This window comes from Eimeria maxima, genomic scaffold (genome assembly GCF_000499605.1).
Source record: "Eimeria maxima Weybridge genomic scaffold, Emw_scaff140, whole genome shotgun sequence".
Taxonomy (NCBI): domain Eukaryota; phylum Apicomplexa; class Conoidasida; order Eucoccidiorida; family Eimeriidae; genus Eimeria; species Eimeria maxima.
In genome coordinates this window covers 28,964-55,612 of record NW_013564369.1, presented here as the reverse complement: position 1 = coordinate 55,612, position 26,649 = coordinate 28,964, and the positions used below count along the sequence as shown (strand labels likewise).

Below are 26,649 nucleotides of genomic sequence, written 5' to 3'. Positions count from 1 at the left end.
TATATATATATATATATATATAACCACTAAAGCTTCACCAAGCAGTGGGCCAGCTGGATTTATGGTGACTTGCTTTCGTGAGTCGTTTTTGATGTTTCACCAGGCAGTGCACCAGCGGGATGTATGGGGACTTGCTTTCCCGAAGAAGTGGGCTCCACAGCTGTCCTCTTATAGTAGCGTCAAACGGCTTAGCTGAGGCTGATCTACCTCGTCTCTAGTAAGGAAGTCACTTCTCCTATACATGATTGCACTATACATGGTACAATATAGACATGGTCAGGTCTCTCTTAGGAGCATCCCAGCAAACGTTTTAAAGAGCTTGAATCAGGAGGCAGTTGCTTGGTTGAGAGCAGCGTGCGTATGCATCAAGTCAGTTACTAAAGCGGTAGCAGGGCTTCTGTGTTTGTATGAACAGTTCGTTGACCTCAAATGAATCGTTCCAGGCCATCGCACGGCAAACACTTGAGTTGGCCAAAGCAAGTGTAGAGTTGCCTAAAGACACTCGCCATTCCGACCGGCCTCTATCGATGACTGAGGACGCGGAAAGCCAAGAAGAAACAGCTGGGACTTTCAACCACTCTATTGTCCAGCAAGCAGTTAGAGACGGCCGGTTGGGGCTGCCTGACGGGGAAGTTCTGCTGTGTCGATGCCTCCTTCACGAGTCAGTGGCAGACACTCCCGTGGGGTATACGCACCAGGAAATCCCAAATTTGATAGAACGAGGACCATCCAAAGGAATTATAATCGGGTCGGAAGTGGAACACGGTAAGCAAATGCACACAACGTACGCAAGGGAATTCAGCCCCACTCGGAAGATAGACAAACATGCCGTGATTTATCAGCATTGACACCGGGTGGTTCACAACTATACGAAATATTTGTTTTCTTGAAAGGCTGAGATTCCACCGGCCTTGCCCTGAACTGCAAAATGCATGTACCTTTTGCATGGCCATGTTCCTCGACCTCTTTGTAAACACAGCAGCGTGTAGTACAGCTTACAGGAATACGCTTCTCAACATTTTGTTTTGTTTGTGCTTTCCATAGCAACTGAAAACACGCATGATTCAGGTCTATGTGCGCTCGCTCTCCCTGGGCCTGCCAGCGTCTATAAGCAGCGCATATCAAATCCACAGATAAAAACATGGTAAGCTCTGCACCGCTGTGATACGCGGAGCACCATATAGGCGGCCGGGGCTATAGCTAGCATCTCGAGGCATAGCAAATCGGATTCTTTGTCAGTTCAACTGTAGGTGCACTCGTTAACTAATTTTATGGGAGGCGGGCAGAAGGAGTAGATACACTGCAAACCCAGTAGGACACCTCCAACTAATACAGGAACACCAAACACCACGCGCATGGCCTTTTTGCATATGTTTCGGGCAAAGCAAGCAGCTAAAACATGCAGTTGTAAAAACTTCACCTCGTCAGGTACGTGCGAGAAGTTGTAAAAGACAGTGTCGTCCTGTGTTTCAATGCTTTTGTATTCTGTTCAAGGTGGTTTCTGGAGCCTCACTGCCTCGTTCCTCATTTTCTCGTTCGGTTCTCATACTCAAGCAATTCTTTTTCTTCCAGTTCTCGCGCTCGTTGCAACTCCGCGGACAGTTCGACAACTGAACAAACAACTCCACAAGCAGCTGCGGCTGCTGGAGCAAGCTCTACTGTAGCTGCTGCACCTGGCGACCCGCCAGACGCAGCACGGCTAGCCCGGCAGTCTGCGGTAGAGGCGGAAGGTCCCCAGGGGACGAAATCAGAAGCGCAAACACAGAAATTTGATCAGGCGTCCCACTGCCCCATTGGGGCCCCAGGTACTTGCACATCAACGACCCCAGCCAGCGTTCAGCACAACAGCTCTGGAACAGGAGATGCAGTTCGCTGTGCTGCTCCCTTCGTAGACCTCATCAAGTACGTCTCGTCCTCTTTGTTTTCTGGACGCATTTGGGTATCCACAGCGATTTGCACGACTGCTAACGTGTGTTCATGCGTTGGCGAGGGACGAACACAGTGCTCCACATAGAACGAAAAGACCCGTGAAACAACGATAACAGTAGCTCTGTATTGCACGTCAGGGCTGTACTGTGATGCCCTTTTAACTCTGTGCCTGGCTCAGCATGGCTAGGAGCCTGTTGTTTATTCACATGAAGGAACTGACGAAACGGACAAGAACGCAACGGCCCTTCGAAGCAGAGGGCTACTGCGAGACGGTTTCTGGGGCATGTGGAGAGAATGTCCGCACTGAGGCCCTCCAGCGCATACAGGGTGTATCGACAGTTGAAGAAGTTGTTTTCGGCGAAAGCCACTTGCAGCAGGTCTTGCTAAAGACCTTTGGCAGCCCACGCCATGCCTATTCATTAGGATCCTTAGGGAGACAGCAGAAGGCCCCTGGGGAGCATGCATCATCCCTCTGGGAAGCCGGTGACTGCAAAGCGCAGCTCGACTGCAACGGCGATGTTCTCTCTTTAAGCCTTAGTAGCAATGCGCATCTCATTGCATTGAGTCGAGGGGTTCTTTTAAGTTTTCAGAGACTTAGGGTGAGCAAACATTCCCCGGTTCCCCGCAGACGCCTAATTAGTATATTAAACATGAAAAGCTGTCAGCGCACTATATCTCGCTGGTGCTGCAGCGGATGCCCCTCAGCCTTTCGCTAGCGATTAGCTGCCGGTGCCACAAAATAACTGTAGAGGGGCAGGGACAAGCTGGACACACCTTCCCTATAGAGCGCAGTCAAGTAGGAAATTTATGCTATCAACAGCAGACAGACTAGCTACATGAAATGTAGAAGAAATTGTTATGCTGCGCAGGTCCTGCTGCTGCCCCTAAACGGTTTGCGCAACTTTGACGCTCCTGGAGAGTCCCCGCCAGTATCAGAGTCGCCCAGTTCACCAACGGACCCCGTTACAGGAGCCCCCAACGGGAGCAGCAGGATAGAGCTACCGGAGCTGCGGGTCTTGGATTTGAGCTTTAATGAACTCTGCACCCTCGACGGCTTCTGGGGGGCCCCCCGTCTGCAGCAACTGTGCCTGGTTGCTAACCACCTGCTGCTCTTGTCTGATCTTACCCCCGTCGGTCCGCCCACCCCACAGATATACAGCCGCACGCACGCACGTAGAAATAAATAGAAAAGCGCAGAGAGGAGCAGTAGGAGAATGGCTGCATCTGCCAAACCAGGAGTAGTCAAGTACCATGCTAAAGCGTGCGGGAGTCCGCAGTAGTTGATAGCAGCATTCAGCGATATTCCTCCACGGGACATTCCGGGTTACTTTTGGTGACCAACTTCTTGAGCAAATAACGTTTCTAAATTCCGACTTCTGTGGGATTAGCAAAGAAGCATATGACTCCGACCCCAGTAAAGACTGCAAAAAGTGGAACGTCTCAACTTCTTCAAGCTCAACAAAACCGTTCATTGGGCAATCTTTGAGAGACAAAAGGGTTGTGCTCGTGCTGTAACTCTTGCAGGGACCGCTGCTCCCCAGCTGCGGCAGCTGTGGCTTGCCGGGAATCCTCTGTACATGGGGTCACACAGTTCGCAACAGCTGCAACAGCTGCTGCCAGCGCTGGAGTTGCTGGACGGGCGGCCGCTGCAGGCAGCATCGGCAGGAGACCCTCTGACTTGTCCCCTGAAGTCAGCAACCGCTCCCATACCCACCCAGGTCGATGTGGCTGCAGCAGCCCCTCACTATGCATCTGCAATAGCGGCACCAGCGGTGGCTACCTCTGGCTTGCAGCAACCGTCAACAACACCAAATGAGCCACGGTGCTGGGCAATCGCAGCAGCCGCGCAGGTTTCTTCCATGGAGGAGTCGCAAGGCCAGCGATACTGGTAATCACACGAGTTGCCTGTCGCCTTCTGCATTGTCAGCTGCCAGCAAAGGGAGACCACAACTAGAGACGGTCATGACCCCGTTATGGGTCTATCACCTATATTAAATGGATAGAGTAATCATGCTTACATGCGTACTGATGCCGGTTTGAGTGTCTGCTTCTTTTTTTATATTTTCGAATGCCTCCCACACGCCAAGTATTCGACATGTTTGTGTTTTGTGCAGCACCTGTAAGGCAGAGGATGCTCAGCTCTTGGCATGTTCTTTAGTAATTCCTAGAACCGGTTATCCTGGGATAAGCGGAGCTTCGAGACCGTTGGAGAATCATGACCCGCTCCCAGTCGCCATGTTGCTTCCTCCATGCCGGGGTGCAACTCAGCAATGCTGCTGCTTCTGCTGCTGTTGCTGCAGCTGCAGCTGCAGCAACAGCCACAACGACGCTCTCACTCCGCGAATGGCTGTGCCGTCTGTTGCACCGCCCCAACAGCCGGTTAATTCCGACGCAGCACACCAAACGAAGGGCTGTGGGGGCCTCTGCTCCGTGGCTGCTGCTATCAGAACAGCTAGGATGTGTGGCTGGCGGCCTTACAACAGTTCCAAGTCTTGCTGGCCCCCTTCGCATTATTCCCATCTCCCAAATGCTGGTGGCAATCACTTCCGGTTAGAAACTCACGTAGGTGGGCCTGAATTCAGCTGGAGCAATTGGAGAGAAAAGGTGGACATCTTGGAGATGTCCTTTTTGCGACTACGCGAAGCCCCAAGTATACACACGTTAGTTGGGCTGCGAAAGCTGGAGTTGTCTGAAAATAATCTTAGCAGCATCCAGGTTCGCTTTTCTCGCACGCATACGGCTCAGCTACTGCAAGGCCCGCCGGTCTTCGGCCTTCCTGATGCTCACTCATCTGGCGCGTACCCGCTATTCCCCAACCATTGTGTGACTAGCCTAGATGTGGGAAAGGCAGACTGTACCTCCTGCTTAAGCTTACGTTGGTTGCCAACACGCAGCTGAAAAATGACACCATATGCTTCGCTGTCGATCTCAGTAGGAAATTCCAAAGGTTTGCACAAACTGACCGATATTGTGCTGTCTTTAATCGTTGGTATTGCATTGCACATCACTTTTGCAGGGTCTGCTGGGACTGCATCTCCTTGAAGAGCTGCTCCTTGATGGCAACAGCATTGAAAGCCTTGAAGGAATTGAGTCACTTTGCCTGTTGGAGTGCCTCGACATTTCCCACAATTGTATCGTCTCCTTCCCCCCCGGCATGCAACACCTGAAACGCCTTGTCTTCCTCTGCGCTGAAAGCAACAACCTGCAGCAACTGGAACACTTAGAAGGCCTTCCGGCACTTACCCAGTTGTACTTGAGCAGCAACAACATTCAAGCATTTCGGTGATTCACTAACGAATTTTGAAGCAAACGCACCACATTTGAAACTGCCGTTGAAAACGGGCTGCCTATGTGTGCAATCTTCTGTGTATACTTCTCACGACACTTGTCTCCAGCTTTCTACGTCTTTGGTTTCTCGCCGCTGCTGTAGTAGAGAAATAAACGCGTGCCCAACGATATGCCGTAGTATCCACATCTACAAGCGCGTATACGCATCGTATGCGTTATCATGAGAGTTGTATAATTTCCTGCTTTTGTCTTTCCAGTTGAATTGCATCAATTGGGGATGGTGACAAGAAGTTAAATTTATCGATGTTAAATGGAAGTAATGCGAAGTCAACAATCTTATTTCCTTGAGAAACAACTGCACTCGCACTCCGTGTTTTTCAACGTGTTTACACATATCCGTTTACTGCGCATGCAGGTCGCTAATGCATTTGTCTCGGTGTCCATCTCTCCGTGTCCTCGATCTGCGGAACACGCCTTTAAGCATGGAGACAGAATACCGTTCTTATTCTCTTTACCTGCTCCCCTCCCTAAGGATTTTGGACGGAGTTGAGCCACGGCAAGACGAAAAGGAGGAAGTAAAGCATATGTTCGCAGGAAGGCTCACAAGGGAGTTGCTGGAACAAATCTTAGGGAAGCAACTACCGTGTCTTGAAGGGTACGCCGGGTCAACTGATAACGCATCTTTCACGTGCGTGTTGACGACCTAGCAGTTGTTCACATGCATTGGGGGTGCGGGTGTAGGGTGACTGGGTTTGACAATATGCTCGTAAAGTAGGAGGCTCCTGAATATCTGTTCTTTATGAAGATGTACAAGGGGGGGCGTAAACAGCAGTAATATAGCTTTTCAAGCGAATGCAAGCTCGATTAGCCTACTAAAGCAACTTGTCGTTTCGTGGCTGTGTGCGTTGACTAAAATCCATCTTGATGGGTTCTTGCCGTTACTCGCTGTACAATATAAAACCACTGCGTTGCATGGCCTTCCAATCACCTTTGTTGACAGCAAGCAAGTCAATCAATTTCCGCGCAACTCAATGAATCAGTTTCCGCTTAAGTATTGGCTGTTCTAGCCTACTTATGCCATATGAACCATCCTGAGCACAGTGGATGACGTAAGCGAACACTAACGGCTCTTGCACGCGTTCGTGTTTTTTTTCTTCCGTTGTAGGTCCGTGGATTTGTCGGGTCATCGCCTCCGTCGTATTTCGGACGTCATAACCGAGCAAAATTTTCCTTTTCTGCTTAGCATTAATCTAAACCAAAACAAAATTACAAGTCTGGCTTCATTGGGCACTTTGCCCCTCTTGAGAGTATAGTTTTCGAACTCACTGTACCAACATAACCCGCTATGTAGCATGACAGTTCATATCCAGTGAAACGTTAGGGGAAAAAGAAGCTGCAAATGCAGTGACCTAACTGCACACTTAGTCCTCAATATGATGGAGCTTTAGAACATATGCAGCCGCTCTTCAGGTGCCCTACGCATATGCAGTGCCTGGTTCCTCCATTTGCACCATGAATACCTCAGCTGAAGAGCGAAAAGTTAACCTCTGTGAATGCGTGCAGGAGCTGTTTGTAGCAAATAACAAAATTGACCTCGCAGCAGGGGGTTTGGGTGGGGTTGATGGACCAGGGCTGATGTCTTTGCCACTGCTGGAGGTGTGAATAGGCATCACTGGTTTTCCCACGTGCAATGCAGTTAAGGCAGTCCTCCATCGGGTCAAGACAACTAATTTGACAATTGTTCTGCTCCATTTTGCCTTGTGTGCAGCGCCTCGACCTCAGTTTCAACTCCCTCCGCAGTCTAAAGAGTTTGGCAGCAGCACCGCTAGGGAGCATTCGGGTACTGCAGTTGTGTGGAAACAGCCTCACAAGGGTGGAAGGTCTTGGCAGCTGTTGCAGGCTAGAGGTGCTTGATCTAAGCGATAATCGAATAAGAAGGATAGATCCAGACGCATTCCATGGAGCTGTCGATACTCTGCGCTGTGTGATAATGGAGCGAAATGGACTCAGGTACATCCGCGAAGCCACCAACTACTTTGACACAGCAGCCACCTTGTGCACCAGAGCGAACACCCTTGTGGATCATTACGTGTCCCAGAGAATTTATAGCCGAGTATTAGAGGAGATAAGGCAATTATGATGTATGTGGAAAAAACTGAAACAAGCAAATTGTCCTTTTGCTGCACAGGTCTTTGTCCGGCTTTCCATTTTTACCCAATCTGGAGGAGCTTCGAATTGCTCAAAATAGGATACCCGACTTCACTCACACAGAGTGCCTTGTTCAGCTACCGAAGCTTACGCGAATAGGGTAAGCCCACCGTACAAACTAACAGGCTGAATATTGCTGAAGAGCATTTCTTAAGGTACTGTGCACAGCAGCAACATCTATGAAGACTTGACAATTTCTCTGTTGTAATTATTTGTGATGTGAAATTATTTGAGGAAAGGGAATGTTTACCTGTGCCATGAATTCAAAATCCAAATGTGTTGAATCTCAGAGCCTACCCGCTCGGATTTAGCTCGTGTGTCGCGTGATTACATGCCGCCTCCCCTGGGACCGTGCAACCCTTCTCTCATGCAGATTTCAGCAGAATCCTGCCTGCCAACGTCGTCAATGGCGTTCTGTACTAGCTGAGCAGCTCCCCTACCTACAGATGATCGATGGGGAGATTGTTTCAGTCGAAGATATTCAAAGAAAGCAACCTGGTTGCATAAGCGAAGGGATTCCCATTGGCGAAGACCATGGGCTTCCCCTGTCTGAAGCAGCGAATGATGAAACAGAAACGCCGCTAGGGACACAGCCTGCCCTGGACAGCCAAACATTGCAGCAGCAGCAGCCACTATTACTTTGCTATTCGGCAAAGCCGTCAAAGAACCGATCAGTGGTGCAGCCGAAGGCCGAGGGCCCCGCATTCGGGCCTCTTCCCAAAAGCAAGCCACCTCCAGCTGTACCAGAGTTGGCGGCTCTGAATCTCGGTGTTGTGGGAGTGGTCGCTCCGGGTATCTCGCCCAGTAGTGGCGCCGGATCCTTGTTGTCTCGCCGTGACCCTCCGTCTGACACTTCAGGTGTGGTGCAAGCTATGCAGCTCTTTCAGGAGCTACGCATTCCAGAGGGTCATGTATCACTAGAGGGAATCTGCGGCCACATGACCCAAGCTGTAGGAACATTGGGCAGAAAATGTAGTAAGAAAACCTAACATTGTTCTTTGCTGCCTTAATTCAGGGCTCCAGGCAATCGCTGCTCAGAAGGGTACCAGAGCCGGGAGTAGATACCTGTTGAAGGTCAATCGCTGTGGAACCAGTGACGATCGGCATACCCCACCTCACGGTCCTGGTTGGATAAAAGGAGACCTTTGCAGTGCAAGTGTTGATCGGTACACCAGAAGCAGCAGTACGGATGTCTGTGCTATTATTCCCAGTTGGTGTCCCCCTGGGGCTTCTTTGTTTTCCAGTCTTCCACACAAAGAGTCCATAGACTTCAACGAAACAAGGGCCCATCGTGGCGTAGATATATCGTATCTGGGAGGACCTTTGGCAAACAGTAGCAGTGCAAATACACAGCTGCCTACCATGCTACAAGGACTGTGCCTTCATGGAGATCGAGAGCGGGGCCAAGCCAAAGGCGCTCGATGCAATGCAAGGCTGAAAAAGCACAAGAAAGCAACCGGCTGACGCTGGTTAAGCACAGAATTTTTTTTTTTGAGCACGTACGACGCTCATTACCTTACCGATACCCAGGGCAACATTAAACTCAGTCTTTACCGCATAGTAAAACACTGCAGATGCACATGGAAATTGCAGAAGAAAAACATCTTACCGTCTGCGACCGCAACCATACCCGGAATCTGTGCATTTCATTCTTTTTTCTTTTGCGGTAATAGCGATGAACTGGTATGCTCAAATGCCAGCTCACGTGAGGCGGAGGCTGAACCTTTAGTAGTAGTAGTAGTGTGTGTGTGTGTGTGTGTGTGTGTGTGTGTGTGTGTGTGTGTGTGTGTGTCTGTGTGTGTGTGGTGTAAACCTGCTGTTACATAGGTATACCTTCCTCTCACTGTGTAACATACGCGTGTAGCCAGATGCCCTGTGGTTTGAGCGTGCTTGCAGCTTGGTGTGCGCATGCAGGCCACGTGCAGAATCATGTTCCAGCTATCTGCAGCGTCGTGCGCAACATGGGGTGCTTCCAGCAAAGCTATCTGCAGTTAAGATTCCAAAGAACCTCGCTGTCTTCTGACCAAAGCACGCTGACGTGTTTATTCATTGCAACGGGGCATGCGCCATATTCATAGTTAGCAGACCGCATCTGATTATGCGAGAGGAAGCTGACCCAACAGACAGGGGGTGTGGTCTAATTTTCAATACTTTGGACCTACAAAGGGTGGAGGCGAGAACGAGAAGCGCTGGAGCTCACAGTTGTATCCACCAATGCCCAAGGTGGAAGACCTCGCACTGGGTCAAGCATGCGCGCGCGTCCCGTCACGTCCGAGAAGATCCCCGCGTCAGCAAGACGTTTTACAAAGAAAAAAGAAAGGCAACCTTCCGTCGTGTCACAGTTCCAGATAACTGGGGCGGCAGCATCCGGTAGCAGCGCGTCCACTGTTGACCGACAGCAACTGTGCTACACATATTGCTGTGAATTGTCCCAAGCACGGGCTGTGAGCATCGATGAAACAGTCAGGCGCATCTCCGTTTACGGCATAACTGGCGGAAGAATATCTGACCAGTCCGATGTGTAGATATATGAGACAGAGAGCTACACCAGCCTTGCCAGCATCGGAAAGCGTACGCTAGACCTTCCATCCTTCCCTTGCAGAAGGTTTTCACATTCTCGGGCAGCTGTTCTCCTACCAAGGGGGCTGTATGGACTTGTGATTACTACATGCTGAGGTGCAGCGTAGGCGACGTTTGACTGTTTTGGCTGCTCCGCTTACCTCACCTCCCTTCAGTACCGGCTTCACCACCTGATCAACCAGTTGAGCAGTTAGCCTTATACAATCCTGACGTTGGTGGGCTGTGTCGAAGACCGCTTCGGGACTTGAATGTGTTATACTCCGCTTGTCTGAAACCTTGCTTACTGGTGTGGTTGCTTTAGGCACTTTTACAATAGCTTATCTGAGTTCACCGTGGCTCAGGTCAACCCTACGCAATCAGAAAAACGACCATACGAATAAGGTTACTTTTCCTAATACGTTTAAGTAGCCATCATCAGAATACCTTGCAAGTGTGCCTGCAAATTTTAGTTAGCGTTGCTCTGTGCTTAGGATATAATATTATGGGTTTGCATGGTCAATGCTTAGGATATCCGTCTCCTCTAAGCACTAGCCATGCCGGAATATTCACAATATTCATATTTCCCTGCTCTCAGCAGGGAAATACACAGCATGCTAGAGTAGGGTTGTGCATTTTGAGCAAACGTGCTCTAGCATAATGTGGAGACGTTAACAACTGAGCGAGTTGTTCGACGAACGTTGCATCAACAGGAACGATTGTGCATGTTTGGCAAACGTTTGTGGGAATGTACCGTTCGTGCGGGCACAGACACATCATCATATGTCTGCATCTGATGCTACTAAACGATGAGCTTTGCAAGCCTTCATGATCAGTGAGGAGGGGAACGGACCTTACTTCGCATGCGACAACAGTGTGTAGCACACAACGACAAACGATTGTCAATGGATGGCGATGCAATCGGGTAGCGGTCGCTACCTGCATATTCCGCGGCATTGGGAATTAGTTGCCATCCGTCCGTCAGCACGCCACAGTAAAGGAGTCAGTACATCAACAAAGGGAAGCGTCAACGGTAACCGACATATTATTCCAGCATCGCCAGCCAATGGCGTCCAGCAAACGTATTATGTCGTAAACCATGCACTGAGAAAGTGCACTTGCTGCACTTGTTCCGCGTCATGTTTAGCAAGTTTCTTGTTTGCTGGCACATCTGGACAGCTACTGAAACTGACAGGGGGTTTCAACGGTTTCTCAAAATGTCAGCAGAGAATTCTCGCATGTATGAAATCCTTTGCGAATTGTGTTTCCATGAACTCGCCATATCCGCTACAAAGAGAAACACTGTAACTAAAGTACGAATAGGAGTGTGTAGCCCAGCCTGTTTGTTTCCGTTTCGTATCCAGGGGCTAAGCCTTCCCTAGCGAGCAAGAGGCAACAGACTGGATGGGCGTACACGCTGAACCACGAATGGAGATTCGTGGTTCAGCGTGTACGCCCATCCAGTCGTCCGCACGAGGGTGGCAACCATGTTGAATCGCTCTGGGAATCTCTAGAAAGCCACGGAATTATGGTCCTGCAGTCAACAGCTTGCTGAGCCAAAACAACGTAAAAATCGCCCTTCACCGCTTTTATCAGTAGAAATATTTCCGCGACGACGCAGGCGCATACTGCTCTATGCAAACATGTATGTATATGAGTGGACAGCATTGAGAGGAACTCAAGCAGGGAGCAATTCACTACTGCACTTTCCGGTTTGCGGCTGCATTGATGAGGGGTGTAACAGTGGGCGTGGCCTAGGTCACGGCCCTGAGGGCAACCACTTGCTGAGCGATCGGCCGACTCCCTCAACCTGTGAAACGGCTTCCAGGACTACGCGGTCGCGCGATGCAGTCAGCGGGTCATGCTTGCGGTCATCTGGGGGGTGCAGCCCCATGTGAAGTTGTTTCACGTTCACCCGCAGGGGCACAATCTCCTGGTTCGTCCGACGGAATAATAAGAAGCAGTTTCTTAACTCCTTGCAAACTGCAAGCAGCCGTAAGCACTGGCGGCATTCTTGCCGAGTCAGGTTGAATCATAGTCGGACCAACTATCGCTGAATTGCTGGCAACAGGAATGCGTGCCTTACCGTTGCATGCAATTTCCTGGTGGATTAGGAACAATGCCTTCTTATAAAGTGAGCACTCCTAGGCGGGCTGTCAATTGGCTGGAAACCTAGGCCGTGCCCGACACAATGTCTATGCATAGGGACAGTGTTACACATTGTGTCGAACTGCGCCTACGCTTTCGGTTGGTGCACCATACTCTAGTATGATTTTATACTCAGTGTGTATCGTGAGTTCTTGTATATATCGGCACCCCAACGGTATAAAAAAACCACAAAACGCCTATGGCGATGGACAGCCTGTATGTCACTGCAGTTCTTGAAATTAGGCATATCGGGAAGAACTACAAAAAAATGCCTTCCAGGGCCTGTTGTTGCCTTGTCTTCGCTGGCGCAGCTACAGCCGACAGTGGAAGTGGACGATATTCCAAATCCCGCATCGGTTCATTGCGTGAGGTTAATATCCTTCACCGTCGTGCCGGCTCAAAACAATTGCAGGCCTGGGGAAAAGCGTCGTGCGAAACGTCTTCTTAGTGTGTGTTTACCGGGAATACGTGCAGGATTTATTTTTAGGTTTGAGGGTTATGCACCTACAAATGTGCGATTTGGTTACCAACAGTATCCTTCGCTGGAATATGTGCAGAATTTATTGTTAGGCTGTAGTGCTATGCACACACAAATGCGCGATTCGCCCGCCAGTGAGTAAAGGAGTCTGCTGTTCAACAGCTAACGGAACAGCGTTTAGATTGTAACAACAAAAGGAAACTAATTCTGCATCACACCTTGCGGGAAGTGGCTGTAGACACATTGCTGGCATATCGCTGTCTGAATTAGCCAGGTTAGTCCGTGATATATTTCGGAATCTCCTGAAATGTTTGCCAGGGCGGATATATTGCGGTGGTTAACACTTCAGGAGATTCCGAAATATATCACGGACTAACCTACTAAGGCATCCGGTGCAGATTCGCATGTTGGTTAGTACACGCGTGTACCATTGGTGCAGGGGTTTGGTGCTGTTTGATTTGAATCGTGTTGTCTGAAGCTCAGCTGTTTCGCATTAGAGCTTTGCAGGCGCTGTGCCAAATGATCTTAGCGAAATAGCTCTATGATGCTGTTGAACGGCGTCTGAGTCACGGTTCCTGCTGGTTGCCAAGCTGGGCTGTTTCACGTATCACCGAAAAATTCTAAACGTAATTTTCCATATGGGTGGAAAGGAGTGAGTTGCCGCATTTGCATGCAGTTCGAGCAAATGCGTAACCGGGCCAACCTGCCCTATTTGTTTTCACTATGCCACCGGAGAGCAGCAAAAGCGTGAATTGCCGCAGTTGCACAAAGCTCGAGCAAATGCGCAACTGAGCCAACCTGCCCTGTTATATCTAAATATGCTACCCGAGAGCAGAAAACACAGTTACACAGTCCCGGGGCAGGTGTAGTAATTGGGCCACTGGCAAAAGTGGCATTAGCAGCCGAATTTCCGCTTTTGAATATGGCGACCTGGGAGGCACTCCGTGGCAGATTCGAAAAGTGACATTACAAATTATGAGAACTACGAAGGTGCTTATGCTCAACATAAATGCTTCGAGCGATTTGTGTTGGTGTATGGTAGTAAGCGTGAACCAGGGCCGCTTCTAGGACAAGAGCAAATAGCGCTTGGTAGAACAATTGGAACCAAGAGCAGCTTGGTTGCGTGAACAGGCAAAGTAAGAGGTCTCCTGCATAGCTATTTCTCTGTGTTGGTGGTACGTATGCTACTGCAACCAACATCGTAGTCAAACATATACATTTTAGGAATACTGGAATAATTTAGAGCGGCTTAGTTCAAAAGCAATTCGGTGGTGGCAAACTTGAGAAGAATTGTGCAAGTTTTATCACTTATTGTAGGCATTCAGATAGCCAGTGGAATACGACCTTTCAGTGCAGACAGCCTGTTCATTTGTGCATAGCGCAAGGTAGTCATTGGCATTTCACTTGCCAGTTGCATGCATAGTTTGAAAAAGCAGAAGAGCTAAACTGCGGTAGTAAGCGAACAGACCTTCTCCCGTTTTTTTTTGAACAACACAGGAGCAGGGAGAAGGAGGCGGCATTGCTACCAAAGGGATCACCGAACTCCTGTTATGTAATCCAGTGGCAGGTAATCCGAAAACCTTTATTGAAAGAAGAGTACGGAAGAACTGATAGAATCTCGAGTAATATATGATGGCACAACTTTTCACCACAGCCAAAGACCGAATCCAGCACATAATGTATTTTCACTTTGTTAGTATTAAGCCTTTTTTCGCCCAAGAAAATATGCGCTTGATGGTAACCACGCCTTCTCAATAGGCGAAAATCAAGTTTCCGTAAGAGAGATGCACATATTGGGGTTTACGACTATCATCTTTATGCGTTGACAGAATACTCCCTGCGGGGGAGCAATATAAACTGAAGTAGAACACTGAGTATTGCGAAACTTTGCACTTGAGGAAAAAGAGGTTTGGCTTTTGGTATTCTATTGTTGCTAGTCGCGCAGGCTATATAGGAAGCAGAGAGCCAAAAATTGGCTAAAGATGTTGGGAAGTTCGAAATGACATGGCGTGCACATGAGCCTTATTAGTAATTCACCCGCTTTGGCTTTCCAGGGTTCCACACTCAAAACAATAACTAATGCTGGCACAAATCGTGCATTAGAAATTATTTGGGCAACGCTCGTTTCCGGGTTTGCTGAGTGCAGCGCTAAACTAGAGTTTTTCTTAAAAACAGTTGGGAGCGTCGTTCCCAGTACTCTCTGATTTGGCTGTCAAATTTACACATTTGATGAAAATCAAGATTCAGTCACGCGCAATGAATTGAAAAATTGTTATCCGTCTAGCTTTTCAATGGTGCATTGCCACGTTTGAAAACCTTGAAGGAAAAATTTCCCGCCGTTGCAAACTAAGTGGGAATATTTTTGATGCCGACTCCCCCCCAGGGATAAAAAAAAAAAATCCGTTCTTTGTTTTCACCATGTTATTGACCATTTGTACAGCCGCATGTAAAAGGGGCGCACCCCGCGGTACAGTTTTGTTTGCTTTTTACATACTCAAGGCATTACAATCTATATAGGGGAATTTTATGACCAATGTTTTCTGCGTTTGCTGAGTGCAGTGCGAAACTAGCGCTTTCCTGGAAAAGGCTCGATAGCGCCGTCCCCAGTACTCTCTGAGTGGGTGGCAAAGTTACAAATTTGTTGAAAATCAAGATTCAGTCACGGGAAATGAATTGGAGAATTGTGATCATTCTAGGAATTTGATGCTGGATTGCGTTAGTGCACAATAGTTGACTACATTATATTAAAATATTACCGGCCGCTGCAAGCTAAATGGCAATATTTTTGAAGTTGTCTACTCAGCAGCGGTAAAAAAAAAAGTTAACCGTCTAATTGACTATTTGTCCACTCGCATGTAAAAACAAACCACAGCGGGGTACACTTTCAATTGCTTTTTACATATTACTCAAAGCACTAAAATGCACATAGGGGAATTTGATTGACGTTGATAGGGACGTGTTGAATGTTGCATTCAACGTGAATTAAAAGCTGTCCTAATGGCATCCCCTAACCCACGTCATACTAGCTGGTTACCAGGAAACGTTTACTATCAACTTCCAAACCTAGAGCAGAAGTGCCATATGACGCAATGCGGTACAATCGTGTGGCTTCATATGGGCAGCGCTTCTCCACTTTGAGTTTGAACCTTCAAGCCAGTCCCAAATGCTCCAAATAGCATTGTGCTCTGGGGTTGTCAGACTTATCCTGATAGTTTAAAGACACTGTTTAATAATCAAAAAACCCACCTTCATTTGAGTTTGGCTCCTACTGCATCTCACTACGATTTAAGATGGTTCGCGTCTTCCTTGCAGAAAGCGTGAAGGTCCTGTCTTGGTGAACCGAACACCAACACAAATGGCTTCCAATTGTATGCGTTTCTGGTATGCCGAGCGTCCTCCTTCAAGAATTCTGTAGCCCCGTTGCTCAGTTGTGTTAATATACGCTGCGCACTCCCGTTCTAGATTTTCGCCTATTTTAGAAAACGTGTACACCGCTTGCCTATAATCTGGTACCCCAGAATGCTATATCTTCCTTCTTGGAAAACCAGTTGAGCTAGGCTACTTCTCGTTAGCTGGTGCCCGCTTTGCTGCTGTAAGCGGTCTACAGTACAAACGATGAGTAAAGCATTGGTTTTTTCACTGGCTGAGTAAGCATTTATGTTATTCCAGGAAATTGAAAACAATTCATAGATTTAGGAAAAGTTCGGCTTGTTTCGGCCTTCCCTGCTGTTAATGACAGATACATCATTATGTGTGTCTTTTCATATTAATCCCGATACCAAGACCTCTCAACATGAGCATACTCAAGATGATGTGTATTTTAGGCCGTTCCACTATTTACATGCGCAGTGGCTTCGGAAAGCTCTGTGACATCTAGATGTATGCAATCGCTTTTCTTCGTGGTGCCCAAACCACTCAATCTAGGGACACAACGCCTTACATTCCAAACCGCTGGATCCCCTGCGGTATGTCTTCTCACTTCCTGAGGCGTCTTTCTGCTGTGGTGGTGGCTAGCTGCGGTTTCTGATCTGCGCTTCCCGTAGCAGCCTATAATACCGATTTGTTTGCATCCTGCCTCTGACAGAAATAAAGGTATTGGGTCCTGTGTGTCTTCCGGCTCTTGCCCTGCTTGCTCCTCCACAGTCGCAATCAGTGTTCGTCTAAACTCTCTGTGTCGCGAATCCGGGCATGAATATATAGAATCGAGCAAACCGCATTCACCTACACAACACAGGAAAAAGGAAAAAAACCTCAGTGGCAATACTGTGCTGTTGGAGAAGAAATCCAAGACTTCCCTTGAGACTTGAATTACCTACCTTGTAAGTCCTCCGTGTTGCTTGTCCTATCGTGTAGTCTAGACACGGTAGTCACCCGGCGTTTCGAATCTTTTGTCGCCACCACCTGAAAAACACCAGCAATAAATAGTCCTTACTATAAGCATCTCTCGGCGTAAGGGGAAAAGAGCCTACGGTTTCGATTCAAACTACTCAATAATCCCGTGGACGCGAAGTGCTTGCCTGCGTCTGTTCCCCAGCGACTTTTCGAGATTTGTCATGAATTCTAGACATGCGTAGTTTTCTCGTGCTTGACGGTTTCCTAACTGAAACAATCCGCCAACCGGAATCACAGTCAGCCTGCTGATTTTCCGGAGGTTCCGGCCCACACGAACCTCTGTCCGAGTTCAACGCTCTCTCATCCGTTTCATCTTTTTGCACCCCTTCCTGTGTAGAAAGCGATACAAGAAGAGCCTTGTAGAAGTCCAAGACATGCAGTTGTTAGTCTCTTGCTGACCTATGTAGAGTGACGCATACCTCTTGGGCCAAATCAGCACCTGGGCTGTTACATTCGAAGGCGACTGTGCTTTGCTCTTTTCCAGTGGAGCTTTCGCTGTCCACAGCGAGTGTTTTGGCCTGCATTGTTGCCTTCCGAGGTTTGATATCCTTTACTACACCCAACGACAAGTTCTTGGAATACTTTGGCTTGCTCCCTTTCACTCCCCTCGGGGGAGAGATGGTAGCGGAGGAAGAACACCTGCGAACCATTCTAGGCCCTTGCAACTCCGAGTACATGTAGTGGTGCCGCCTGGATTGCTGCGTCAGCGCTCGTATCCTCTGGTCGCTATGCCGGAAGGCGCCGACCATTTCGTACAGCTTGACACGGCTGGTTCTGAAATGCATACACTTCACTGAGAAAAAAAATTTTGCAGCATGCCTCCACGCAACACAGCCGGTTTGGGTTGCGTCGTAGAAGCTTCATTTTTTAGGCAAGTGTCTAGAAGACGGCAGGAACGAAAGTCTAGGAGGCCCGACAGTATGACCATACTTACGAGTAAAGCTTGTTGCGGATCGTTGAAAGCGGACCTATACTTTGCCTCTGGGGTTCCTGTGGCAGGCGAGGTAGCGTTCCTGAATTTTACAAGACCGCTAGATTAGCTGCTTTTAGCTCCTGTAACTGTTTTTTGCTCGTGACGAACTGACTTGGCATGACTGACACAAACTGCACCTAAAATATGTTTAAAGCCCCAGCTTCGCTATTGGCCCCTACTTACGCCACGCAACGGCACAGCCATTCCTTTCTGTGGACGGGCAATGAGTCTTCAGTGTCCGGGCTAGACCATCAGAGAAATGGCTCACCGGGACAGTTCCAGTTGCTAATAGGGTCGAATGCTTTGGGATCAAGACGGCCGAGAAGTTCCTGCTGCTCCTTCTGGAGTCGCAACAACTTGTGCTGTGGGTCTTCTTCTTTGGCTTGCGAATCCCCTACCCCTGCCTTTCTTTCCTCTCTCAGATGCAAGAATGACGATTGCTTGAAGACCTGACCCTGCAGTTGTTTTACCTCCGACTCAATATGCTGAGTACACCTGCTAAGATCCAAAGGAGTAGAGAGGGTCTGAAAACACTCAGCTGTAGACGCTGGCGGCTTAGGGCAATTGGCCTGGTACTTCTCTAGCTGAGCAACATGCACACGAATATTTGGTTTCCCCTGCTAGAATTGTTGGGAAATGTTTAGATTCCGCTGGCACAGTTTTCGTTTAAAGACAAATAGATACAGAGCCGAGTTCTTCATTTTTATGGGCCCAAACATTCTTTCATTGTCATATACCATCTACGAACAGCAGGAAACTCATAGGCGAAACCCACCTTTTTTTGAAGCTGTTGGGTAACAGGATGGGCGTCGATTGCAGGAAACCTGCAGATAATCATTGCGGTATCCTCGCCTCTGACCGCTTGGTGTTATGGTAGCAGCGTATAATGCAGCCTGAAACAGCCTAAAGCTTTTTTTAATCGAGCCTTACCTAGAGAAATATCCTTGTGGATCGAACAGCTGAGCAAAGAGAGCGTTGATACGATCTGCGAGCTCGAGCTGAAGAGCTTTTTTCCTCAGCAGCTTTGGCAAGTGCTGCCTTAAAGCCCAGGCCACGGCCTCTTTCACCGCCAGCACCGACAGTGGACATATGAGGGAGATGCCAAATGATCCATATGAGCTCTGCGCATTACCCGAGTTGCATCACGCACTATGGAACAGGCAATGCACTGGAAAAAAAAAGGCACTTCCGTTGTGTAGCCCCAGTGGTTAGAATATCGTGCTCGCCGCAATCCATGTGGTCCCTGACACACTTTTATCTTGCTCATAACATCTTGATATGCAGCCTCTGCTGCAGCAAGCACCTTCATCCTTTTCCTACACGTGTTGAGTGGAGTGTCAAGCTCTTCGCAGGTCTCTACTGCATACACTCCTCCAGTCGGCTCCCTTTGGGATGAACGTTGAAGTACGCCACATCTCCGGATCACTCGACTGGAACTGGAGTTTCCTCCTTCCAAGAGGCTGCTGCTAGGTTCTGCTCTACGGAGGCGCAGAAATTCCTCTCTCAGAATATTTTCTGCGGAGTTTGGATCTACATCAGGTGGCGAGCAACGCGCTTCTGCTGCGAATGGTGGTTTTACCCCTTTCAGGCTATGCTGGACTTGATTCAAGACAGCCTGCTTTTCTGATTGCCCTGAACGTTGTCTGCTGTCGGGTGCTTGGGGTGCAACAGTGACAACAGTTTCGGCGGTTGAAGAATTAGGAGAACAATAGCTGTCAACATAGCCCTGTATATCGACTGCGCGACCATCAAAACTGTCTTGGGTCGCATCACGTTGGGTCTGCCCAAACGCGACCCAGTGAACAAGATGACAAAATGTAAACGCGAAGTTAGCTACTGGTCCTGAAGACAGGAAGACCTGGATCTCAGCCAGTTGCGCTGGGCTAAGGGGCCGATGCGTTAATAGCTCAAGCGGCACGCGCTCGCCAATTACCGACACTATGCGACCCCTCATGATTTTCGGGGATATCTGCAGGGACCATGGTTATAAAACAGGACATCTAGCTCTTTTATTATAACACAAAAACGGCCAGTATCACCCACTTAAAAGTTGTTGAACCTCACGAAGTAGTGCCAGCATATCTGTCTGGGAGTTACCGTTAGAGGTTTTGTAGATTCCTGATAGTTTTGGTACGCTATTGGCATTAGAAAGTCTGCTCCTCTTAATGCAGACCAATGAACGACCTTCCATTCTCCCTGATAACGGGATCGCACAATGACGCAGTTAGGATTCTCCATTCTGCAGCAGTATTCGTCCAAATCTTCACTTCAAAAAGCAGTTGCAGGTGTGTCTAGCTGTACCTCCCGCCCAGCCGCTATCGCCCTGTGCAGTCACGATAACTCATGGTTCCCCAAATAGGAGGAATCGTGAATTCGAATTGTCTACTATTAGGCATCATGCTTCAAAAACCTACCAGCGGCAATCTTCTGAATGCTGCATACGGGAGAATAAAACTGTTGCGAAGGTCGCCGAGCATTGCTTGTTGCTCCGCAGGGCTGCACTGGGCTGCAAAGGCCACAATAATCAGCCTGATTCGGGACTGTTATGTTTGAATGGGCGAACAATGAGTCAACTGGTCTTCTACCTATGGACGTCTCTTACTTGGATACGACCGGTGCGAGCGGCTCCATTTCATCCGCGCTGGGACTCTGACCGACAAGAGTTCCCTGCTCGTGCGCGCAGTAGTGGTGGATCTTGATGTGCTTCTGGATGCCAACGCTGGCAGCACTTCTTGATTATTGGACAATGAGTTACTGTATTGCCTTCTTCCGCTCTGATGCGCAGGCGGCCATTCACTGTGCTTCCTTGCTGTTGATATTCTCTGCCTTTCTCCCGTATTGATGCTCACCGCCTCCGTCGGGATGAGCACAGTCGCTGCGCCGCGCAAAAACAAGGGCGCCCACGCCCAACTTACTAGGGTATGGGCCGTTGTCTATTTGTTCATATTGTCACAGTTGCTAACGCGTGTACTGCGCGTTGCGGTCTCATCCGGCCAGGAGAATTGGAACCAGTTGGTTGTGGCTTGCCACTGCGAGAGAACGTTCTTGCGCTTAAATGCCTGGAGAGAGTTAGGAACATCGACTTTCGCGAGTTTGACGACAGAGGCCTGCGCCTGCTGGCTTCGCCTGATGCTGCCTCAATCAGACGGTTTCCTGCTACGGAGAGGGCGGCGTAGGCTGGAGCTGCTGCTTGCTCTTGAATTTCGTTAGTTTCTTGCGATGGTCTTCTCCAGTGCGTACAACGCTTATGTACTTGTGAGGCCGGTTTCGAAAATGAGAGCTCGGTCAGTTCCTCAAGCTCAGTGGGGTTGGAGCTGTACCGCTGTAGCATCCTATACAAATTGGTAGAGCGCCTGCACAACAACGGTAACAAGCTTGGGTTTAATTGACCAAACTGCAGGTATGCTCCAACTCCTGCTGCCTCTGTCAGTATGCATGATGGCTCAGCAAGAAATGACAGAGGCGACAGACGTTGGAAAATATTTGCAAGTTGGTCAATTAAACCCAAGCTTGTTACCGTATGCATCTGCACATCTGCGAAAGTTCCTGAACTTGACGAGCGGGAGGGACACATACGCGCATACATGTATTCTGCGTCTCGTGAGGCATGAATTTCCCCTTCGCGTTTTTTGGTTTCATAGTCTTCCGAATGTCTGCGTTTTGGTAGGGGCGGGAGCGTAGTATCCTGCAATGGTAAAGCCGCACCTCAACCTTGTGTAGCGGTGTCCTCCTGTGTGCAGGTTTGGAGCCTTCAACGGCATCAGTAGCTGGGATGGCTGAGACCTTTGGGCGGCAGTTTCTGCCCTGCTCTAATCGCTCCGAGCTTTCGAAGATAACATGGAGGAAGTGGCTGACAATTGTTTCATATTCTGTGGAAGTTCCTGCGATATCATTTTCTTCAGGAGCCTCCTGCCGTTTGGAGCAGGGAAAGTCAACAATGACTTCTTGGGCGACCGCTTCCCGTCTGAAGTGGCAGGACAAGAGCTGCAAATTCGTCATCGTGTGCAACTGAAAACGTGAACACCTTAACAGAATATTTGCAAACTCTGATCAACTATCAGAATGTTTCCTGGACCCCTCGTGAACTAGTGATTAATGACTATCTAAAGCGGTGTTCTTGTCTTGTCTCTCCAACCCTGCAACTACTCGGTTACAAGGCCTTGCATGTGGCCTTACCCTCCCGGAGACCAAGAGACGGATATGTGGCACTTCCAAAGCTTTAGGTTTTTCCGTAAAATTTCCCTGTTGTTTCTGAGTAAGAGCACAACAAGTGTTGTTGGGTACCCACAGGCGGTGATGCAGCAACACTTTGAGGCGTTTTGCATCTCTGGTCATAATGGCCACGAGAAGAGCAAAACGCCTCAAGAAGGTCAACTGCCCACTGTTGGGCAGCCCCGTGATATTGCACGTCAAACTGAGTTGGCAACCAGATATCATCAGAGCCTTACATATTCTTTCTCTAGGGATAGAAGCAACAAAAGAGAATATGCAGTGGCTTACCTTGTTGGGATCATCCCAAGCTTCTCAAGATAGGCTTCGTGCACGGCATGTATTACATTTTGCAGCAGTTGGTGTTTTTCCGCCTTGCTGCCGTGTGACTGCAGGCAATCATCAACTGGATTCCACGATTTCCCTGTGTATTTGCCGTATGATGGGAATCCTTCAATCCCAATGAAGCAGAAGGGTTGTAGCGTACAAAAACGTTAAGGCTGCCATCAATAAACAAGTTTTAGGCACTGTATGGCAATTGCGCGACCCTCTGCGACAGCGACTAATATATACTCAACCACCTAGATGACCACAGCACGATTCGCTGCTCCTCTACCCAAAGCAGGGTTTGGGTCTTTCGGTGGCGTGTGAAACCCTGTACTGTACTGTTGCACTCTAGACTCTGCCTGTACTGTTGCACTCTCTCCATTGCACCTCTCTAAGAGCAAGGCTGTCGCCTATCCACATATTGTGGATGGTAATACTGTTCAATAGAAGCGCGAGCATGCAATCAGGAGGCATCCTATTGCTGGTCAACGGCAACAATCGTCACCAATCTGGTGTCATCGGACTACCGTCGGCGTTTCTTCCTATTAGGATTCCGCAAAAAAGTAGTTTCCGCTTACAGCCACAGAGGGATCCCTTATGGGGACTGCGAGAGACCTAATGTCTACTTCCTCTGGTTTAAACTGCTTCCTAGAGCCACTTGGTGGTCTGGTCGCCGGCGGTGGCAAAGTCTCCATCTTGTCACCTGCAGTGATCCCACCAAACATCGTTGCACAGTCGCTAAGCCCACGCTCGTTGCGGATTGCCGCTTTTCGTATAACAGTCCTCCTACACACAAGTTTGGGCATCTTAGCTTGTGTCGCTGTTCTTCCTGCACGGTGGGGCCCGTAGTCACCCCGTGGGCTCCCCGTTGGGTCGCCGGCAGTAAAACAGGAATCACTGAACCGTCAAATACCTACTATCTGTATCGGGGCTATTCGGTTATTACAACAGAAAGAGCACATCCCTTGTGGCCCACACCGCCACGGGGCTTCTGCGGCTCCTCCCAAGAAACTACACTGCTCAGCAATTGTTGTGCGTCATATTGGGGATAGATACAGAAAAAATGTACGCTAAAAGTTTTTTCTTTTTGGCTCCAGAAGCAGGCATTATAACTGCATTTGCCTGACACGTGAACAGCTTATCAGCTCACCACAAGAGCATGTGTTGCATGCAGGGCACCCGCAAGAGCATATGTTGCATGCAAGGCGCCCTCCTCTTGCTGCATCGAGGTTTATACTCACAGCTTGTCGCTTGTATGCTACAAGGTAATACCCCGTATCTTCTGCAGAGTACGTATTCTGGTATCCTATGGATGACTCAATTCCTACGGTGTTCATGATACTTTAACCTGTTTCGGGCGTGAGGATGATCTGAATCATCATTGCGGCATTAGCGTCGGGTTTCTGGCATTCCATTTCAGCGCTAGTATAAGATGTGCACAAAGCATTAACCGTGTGTTAAGGAGGGCGCTGAGTGCCGAATTCGAAATTCTCTGAACTAAGACTGTTGCGCCTGAGAGATTTCGTGACCTGTGCTTGAGCGCGGTATGCCAACGACAAAAAGGTGAGTCGCATATGCACTAACGAAGCAGTTTACATATGTGACTATTTATACCCCTTAGTACTGGTGTAGGAACTGCATGCGTGGCTCTTTCTGAGAAACCAGGGGATACGGGCTCGGCCGGAGGAGTGCGGGGACACTAGCAGCGGCAGCCAAATTGTTTGGAACGTGAGAAGCAACAATGATCCCACCCCCCTAGGCTGCATGTTTTTCAAATAAAGCTCCAGTCCTATTCGTCAATTCAAATAGCTAGGCAGTTCCTGAAAAACTAGTAGCTTAACGTATAAGGCATGGAACTAGCCTTCCACGCGGTGCTTGGCTCCGCTTCCTTAGCCTCAACTGTTGTTCACTTAGTTGACAAGGAAGCGGAGCCAAGCACCACGTGGAAGGCTAGTTCCATGCCTTATACGTTAAGCTACTAGTTTTTCAGGTTTATGGAGCTGATCGCACCTACACGAAACTTAAGAACAGCAGAGCGTCCAACTGCAGCTAGTACAGCGCCTGCCGCCCCACCGTTCCTCTGAGGACGTCATTCATTTCAAAAGATGAGCGTCAATCCATCGGCGGATCGGGCAACATTGCCCTCTCCAGTTCCAGCTGCGCAATAGACAACAAAGCACAGCTTATGTGCGCATATGATGCAACGCAACCACAGTCAGCTCAAACCCTGGATCTGCTGCCGGAACCTAGGTTAACATGCTGGGCAGCTTATAGTGTCAGCCCTTGCCACCAAAGCTGATTCAACCACAACCTTTCAGGTCCAGCTAAGCTTAAAAAGCCTCTATCCACCACCTGGGGAACGGATAAGTCTCAGGACGAACACGTTGTGCCAGCCAACAGAGCATATTCCCAGAACCGTAGCTGTTGTGGTTCCCTTGGGCAGATCTCCGGGAGAAGGCAAGCCGATGGAACACAGGAATGTCATTATCTGTGAGAACCAACGAGGGGGCGCGTTGAGAGTGCTGCATATTAGCCGCTGTTACAATTACAGTTGAAGCAGCGACCTTTCTAAGACAGCCACCGCTGAGTACGTGAACTTTACATGCACCACCTCTGCATAGCGCAGGTATATCCATCCCGCCTTACCTTCTAGGGACTGGTAAGATAGATGCGCGGTAGTGAATGCAAATGAACACCAGGAGCTGATGAGTGGCGCCTTCCTGCCAAATTTGGTCCAGTGGTCTCATCAGGGGGTGCCATACGCTCTCTGCATTGATACAAAATTCCAAATGATCGAGATATGAATCCTTCGTGAGTAAGGTGGCATTTTGCGATTATCTTCTTGCTGCTGCTCGTGTCCTGTCTAAGAAGAACGAGGCATGAATGGAGTGACTGCACCGAAAAATAACCAGGTATGCCAGGCAGGAGAGCCGCTTTCCAGCTTGTATAAAAAAGCGCTGGAAGCTTTTAACAATTAAAACGATATTGGATAACCACAGAGTTGAGCTTTCGAGGCTCGGCGTGCGTGGCTTTCGCAGTTGTGGGCCCCATCAGTGCGCCGCAGTTTGCAAGCTTGCTGATTGGGAGCCGATGTGATCGGTTGAATGCGTTTTTTGCTCCGTTGGTTGTTGTATTCAAAGCGGTGCTTCTCCTGTTTAGGAACCCTATGCTTATGCCTGCAAGGATGCCACCGGTCCTTCCCCATTTTCATCTTTTGGAGGGAGTAACTTACAGAACACCAATACCATTTGGCTCTACCGTAGGATCATTCTCAAGCCAGCTTCTCACTCTTCCCCCGTCTTTAGCGCATAAGGGGTCCATTCTCTCTGAAAGATCCCGTGGTTCAGCCAGTTGTCGGCTGGTTGGCTTCGCTTAGCACCCTTGCTATGAGCCATATTTGTACAATCGCCTAGAACACTGTTGAACTGCGCTGACAAAAAACTAATACTTTTGATCTAGCTATGGTCCTAGCTTTCCTTGTTTGGGCCTTCTCTGCCTAAGCTGCTTTCTTGCCCCGAGATGCAAAGGTACACACAAGTTAGCTCTTTGGATATATTTTGAAGACAAGGGAACAGCTTGAGAGAAGCCAACCCTCCAGTGCCGCCGACGCCCTGCACCCGGCAATCAATATCCCGCATACTTAGATAGTTGGCATGGACGAGGGCATGCTTTATAAGCGTATTTTCCGATGCACGAGATGAAGATACGGTAGCAGTTTCACCGTGCTACAAGGCCCATAGCAAGATTTTCCAATATTGGCGTTAACCAGCTCTGTACACCATGTTGTCCTGCTCAGCGAATAAGCTTCGCTGCTCCACCTTTCCCTATGAACCAACCTTGGGCAGGTACTAAGTGTAGCTAAGGTCCTCCACCACCAGGTCGAAGCAGTTCGCAACAGGTAAGCCAGGCTGCTCTTTCTATAGTCTCCAATCATCGTCGACACAACGGCGGGAGGCCCAACGACTGGAAAGGAGCCGGCATTCCACGAGACACATCGCTCGCTGTCACGCCTCAACGCGGCTTGCTCCAACTCAGTGTGCAAGGTAGCACAACATACACACACAAACAAGCTTGTCTGGGTGTATGTACGAATATGTATATTAGACAACTGCTGTCCACATTTGCTCCTACCTACATTTTG

The 26,649-nt window shown here is 48.9% G+C and overlaps 3 protein-coding genes across 3 annotated transcripts; 2 read left to right on the top strand and 1 right to left on the bottom strand.

Moving 5' to 3' along the window:
- Window positions 1–119: 119 nt before the first annotated feature.
- On the top strand, window positions 120–3,821 carry EMWEY_00017010 (hypothetical protein; the record flags this gene model as incomplete). The annotated part of the gene is made up of 7 exons (XM_013479840.1): window positions 120–217; window positions 416–765; window positions 1,045–1,144; window positions 1,495–1,902; window positions 2,108–2,528; window positions 2,799–3,063; window positions 3,454–3,821. 7 exons carry the CDS (start codon window positions 120–122, stop codon window positions 3,819–3,821), a joined length of 2,010 nt encoding a protein of 669 aa, XP_013335294.1.
- Window positions 3,822–7,871: 4,050 nt separating this feature from the next.
- Window positions 7,872–8,414, top strand: EMWEY_00017000 (hypothetical protein; the record flags this gene model as incomplete). The annotated part of the gene is made up of 1 exon (XM_013479839.1): window positions 7,872–8,414. The coding sequence occupies one exon, from the start codon at window positions 7,872–7,874 to the stop codon at window positions 8,412–8,414; it is 543 nt and encodes a 180-aa protein (XP_013335293.1).
- An 8,547-nt stretch (window positions 8,415–16,961) lies between these two features.
- On the bottom strand, window positions 16,962–18,810 carry EMWEY_00016990 (hypothetical protein, conserved; the record flags this gene model as incomplete). The annotated part of the gene is made up of 6 exons (XM_013479838.1): window positions 16,962–17,008; window positions 17,226–17,328; window positions 17,419–17,773; window positions 18,024–18,093; window positions 18,241–18,556; window positions 18,748–18,810. The coding sequence occupies 6 exons, from the start codon at window positions 18,808–18,810 to the stop codon at window positions 16,962–16,964; spliced, it is 954 nt and encodes a 317-aa protein (XP_013335292.1).
- Between the last annotated feature and the right edge of the window lie 7,839 nt (window positions 18,811–26,649).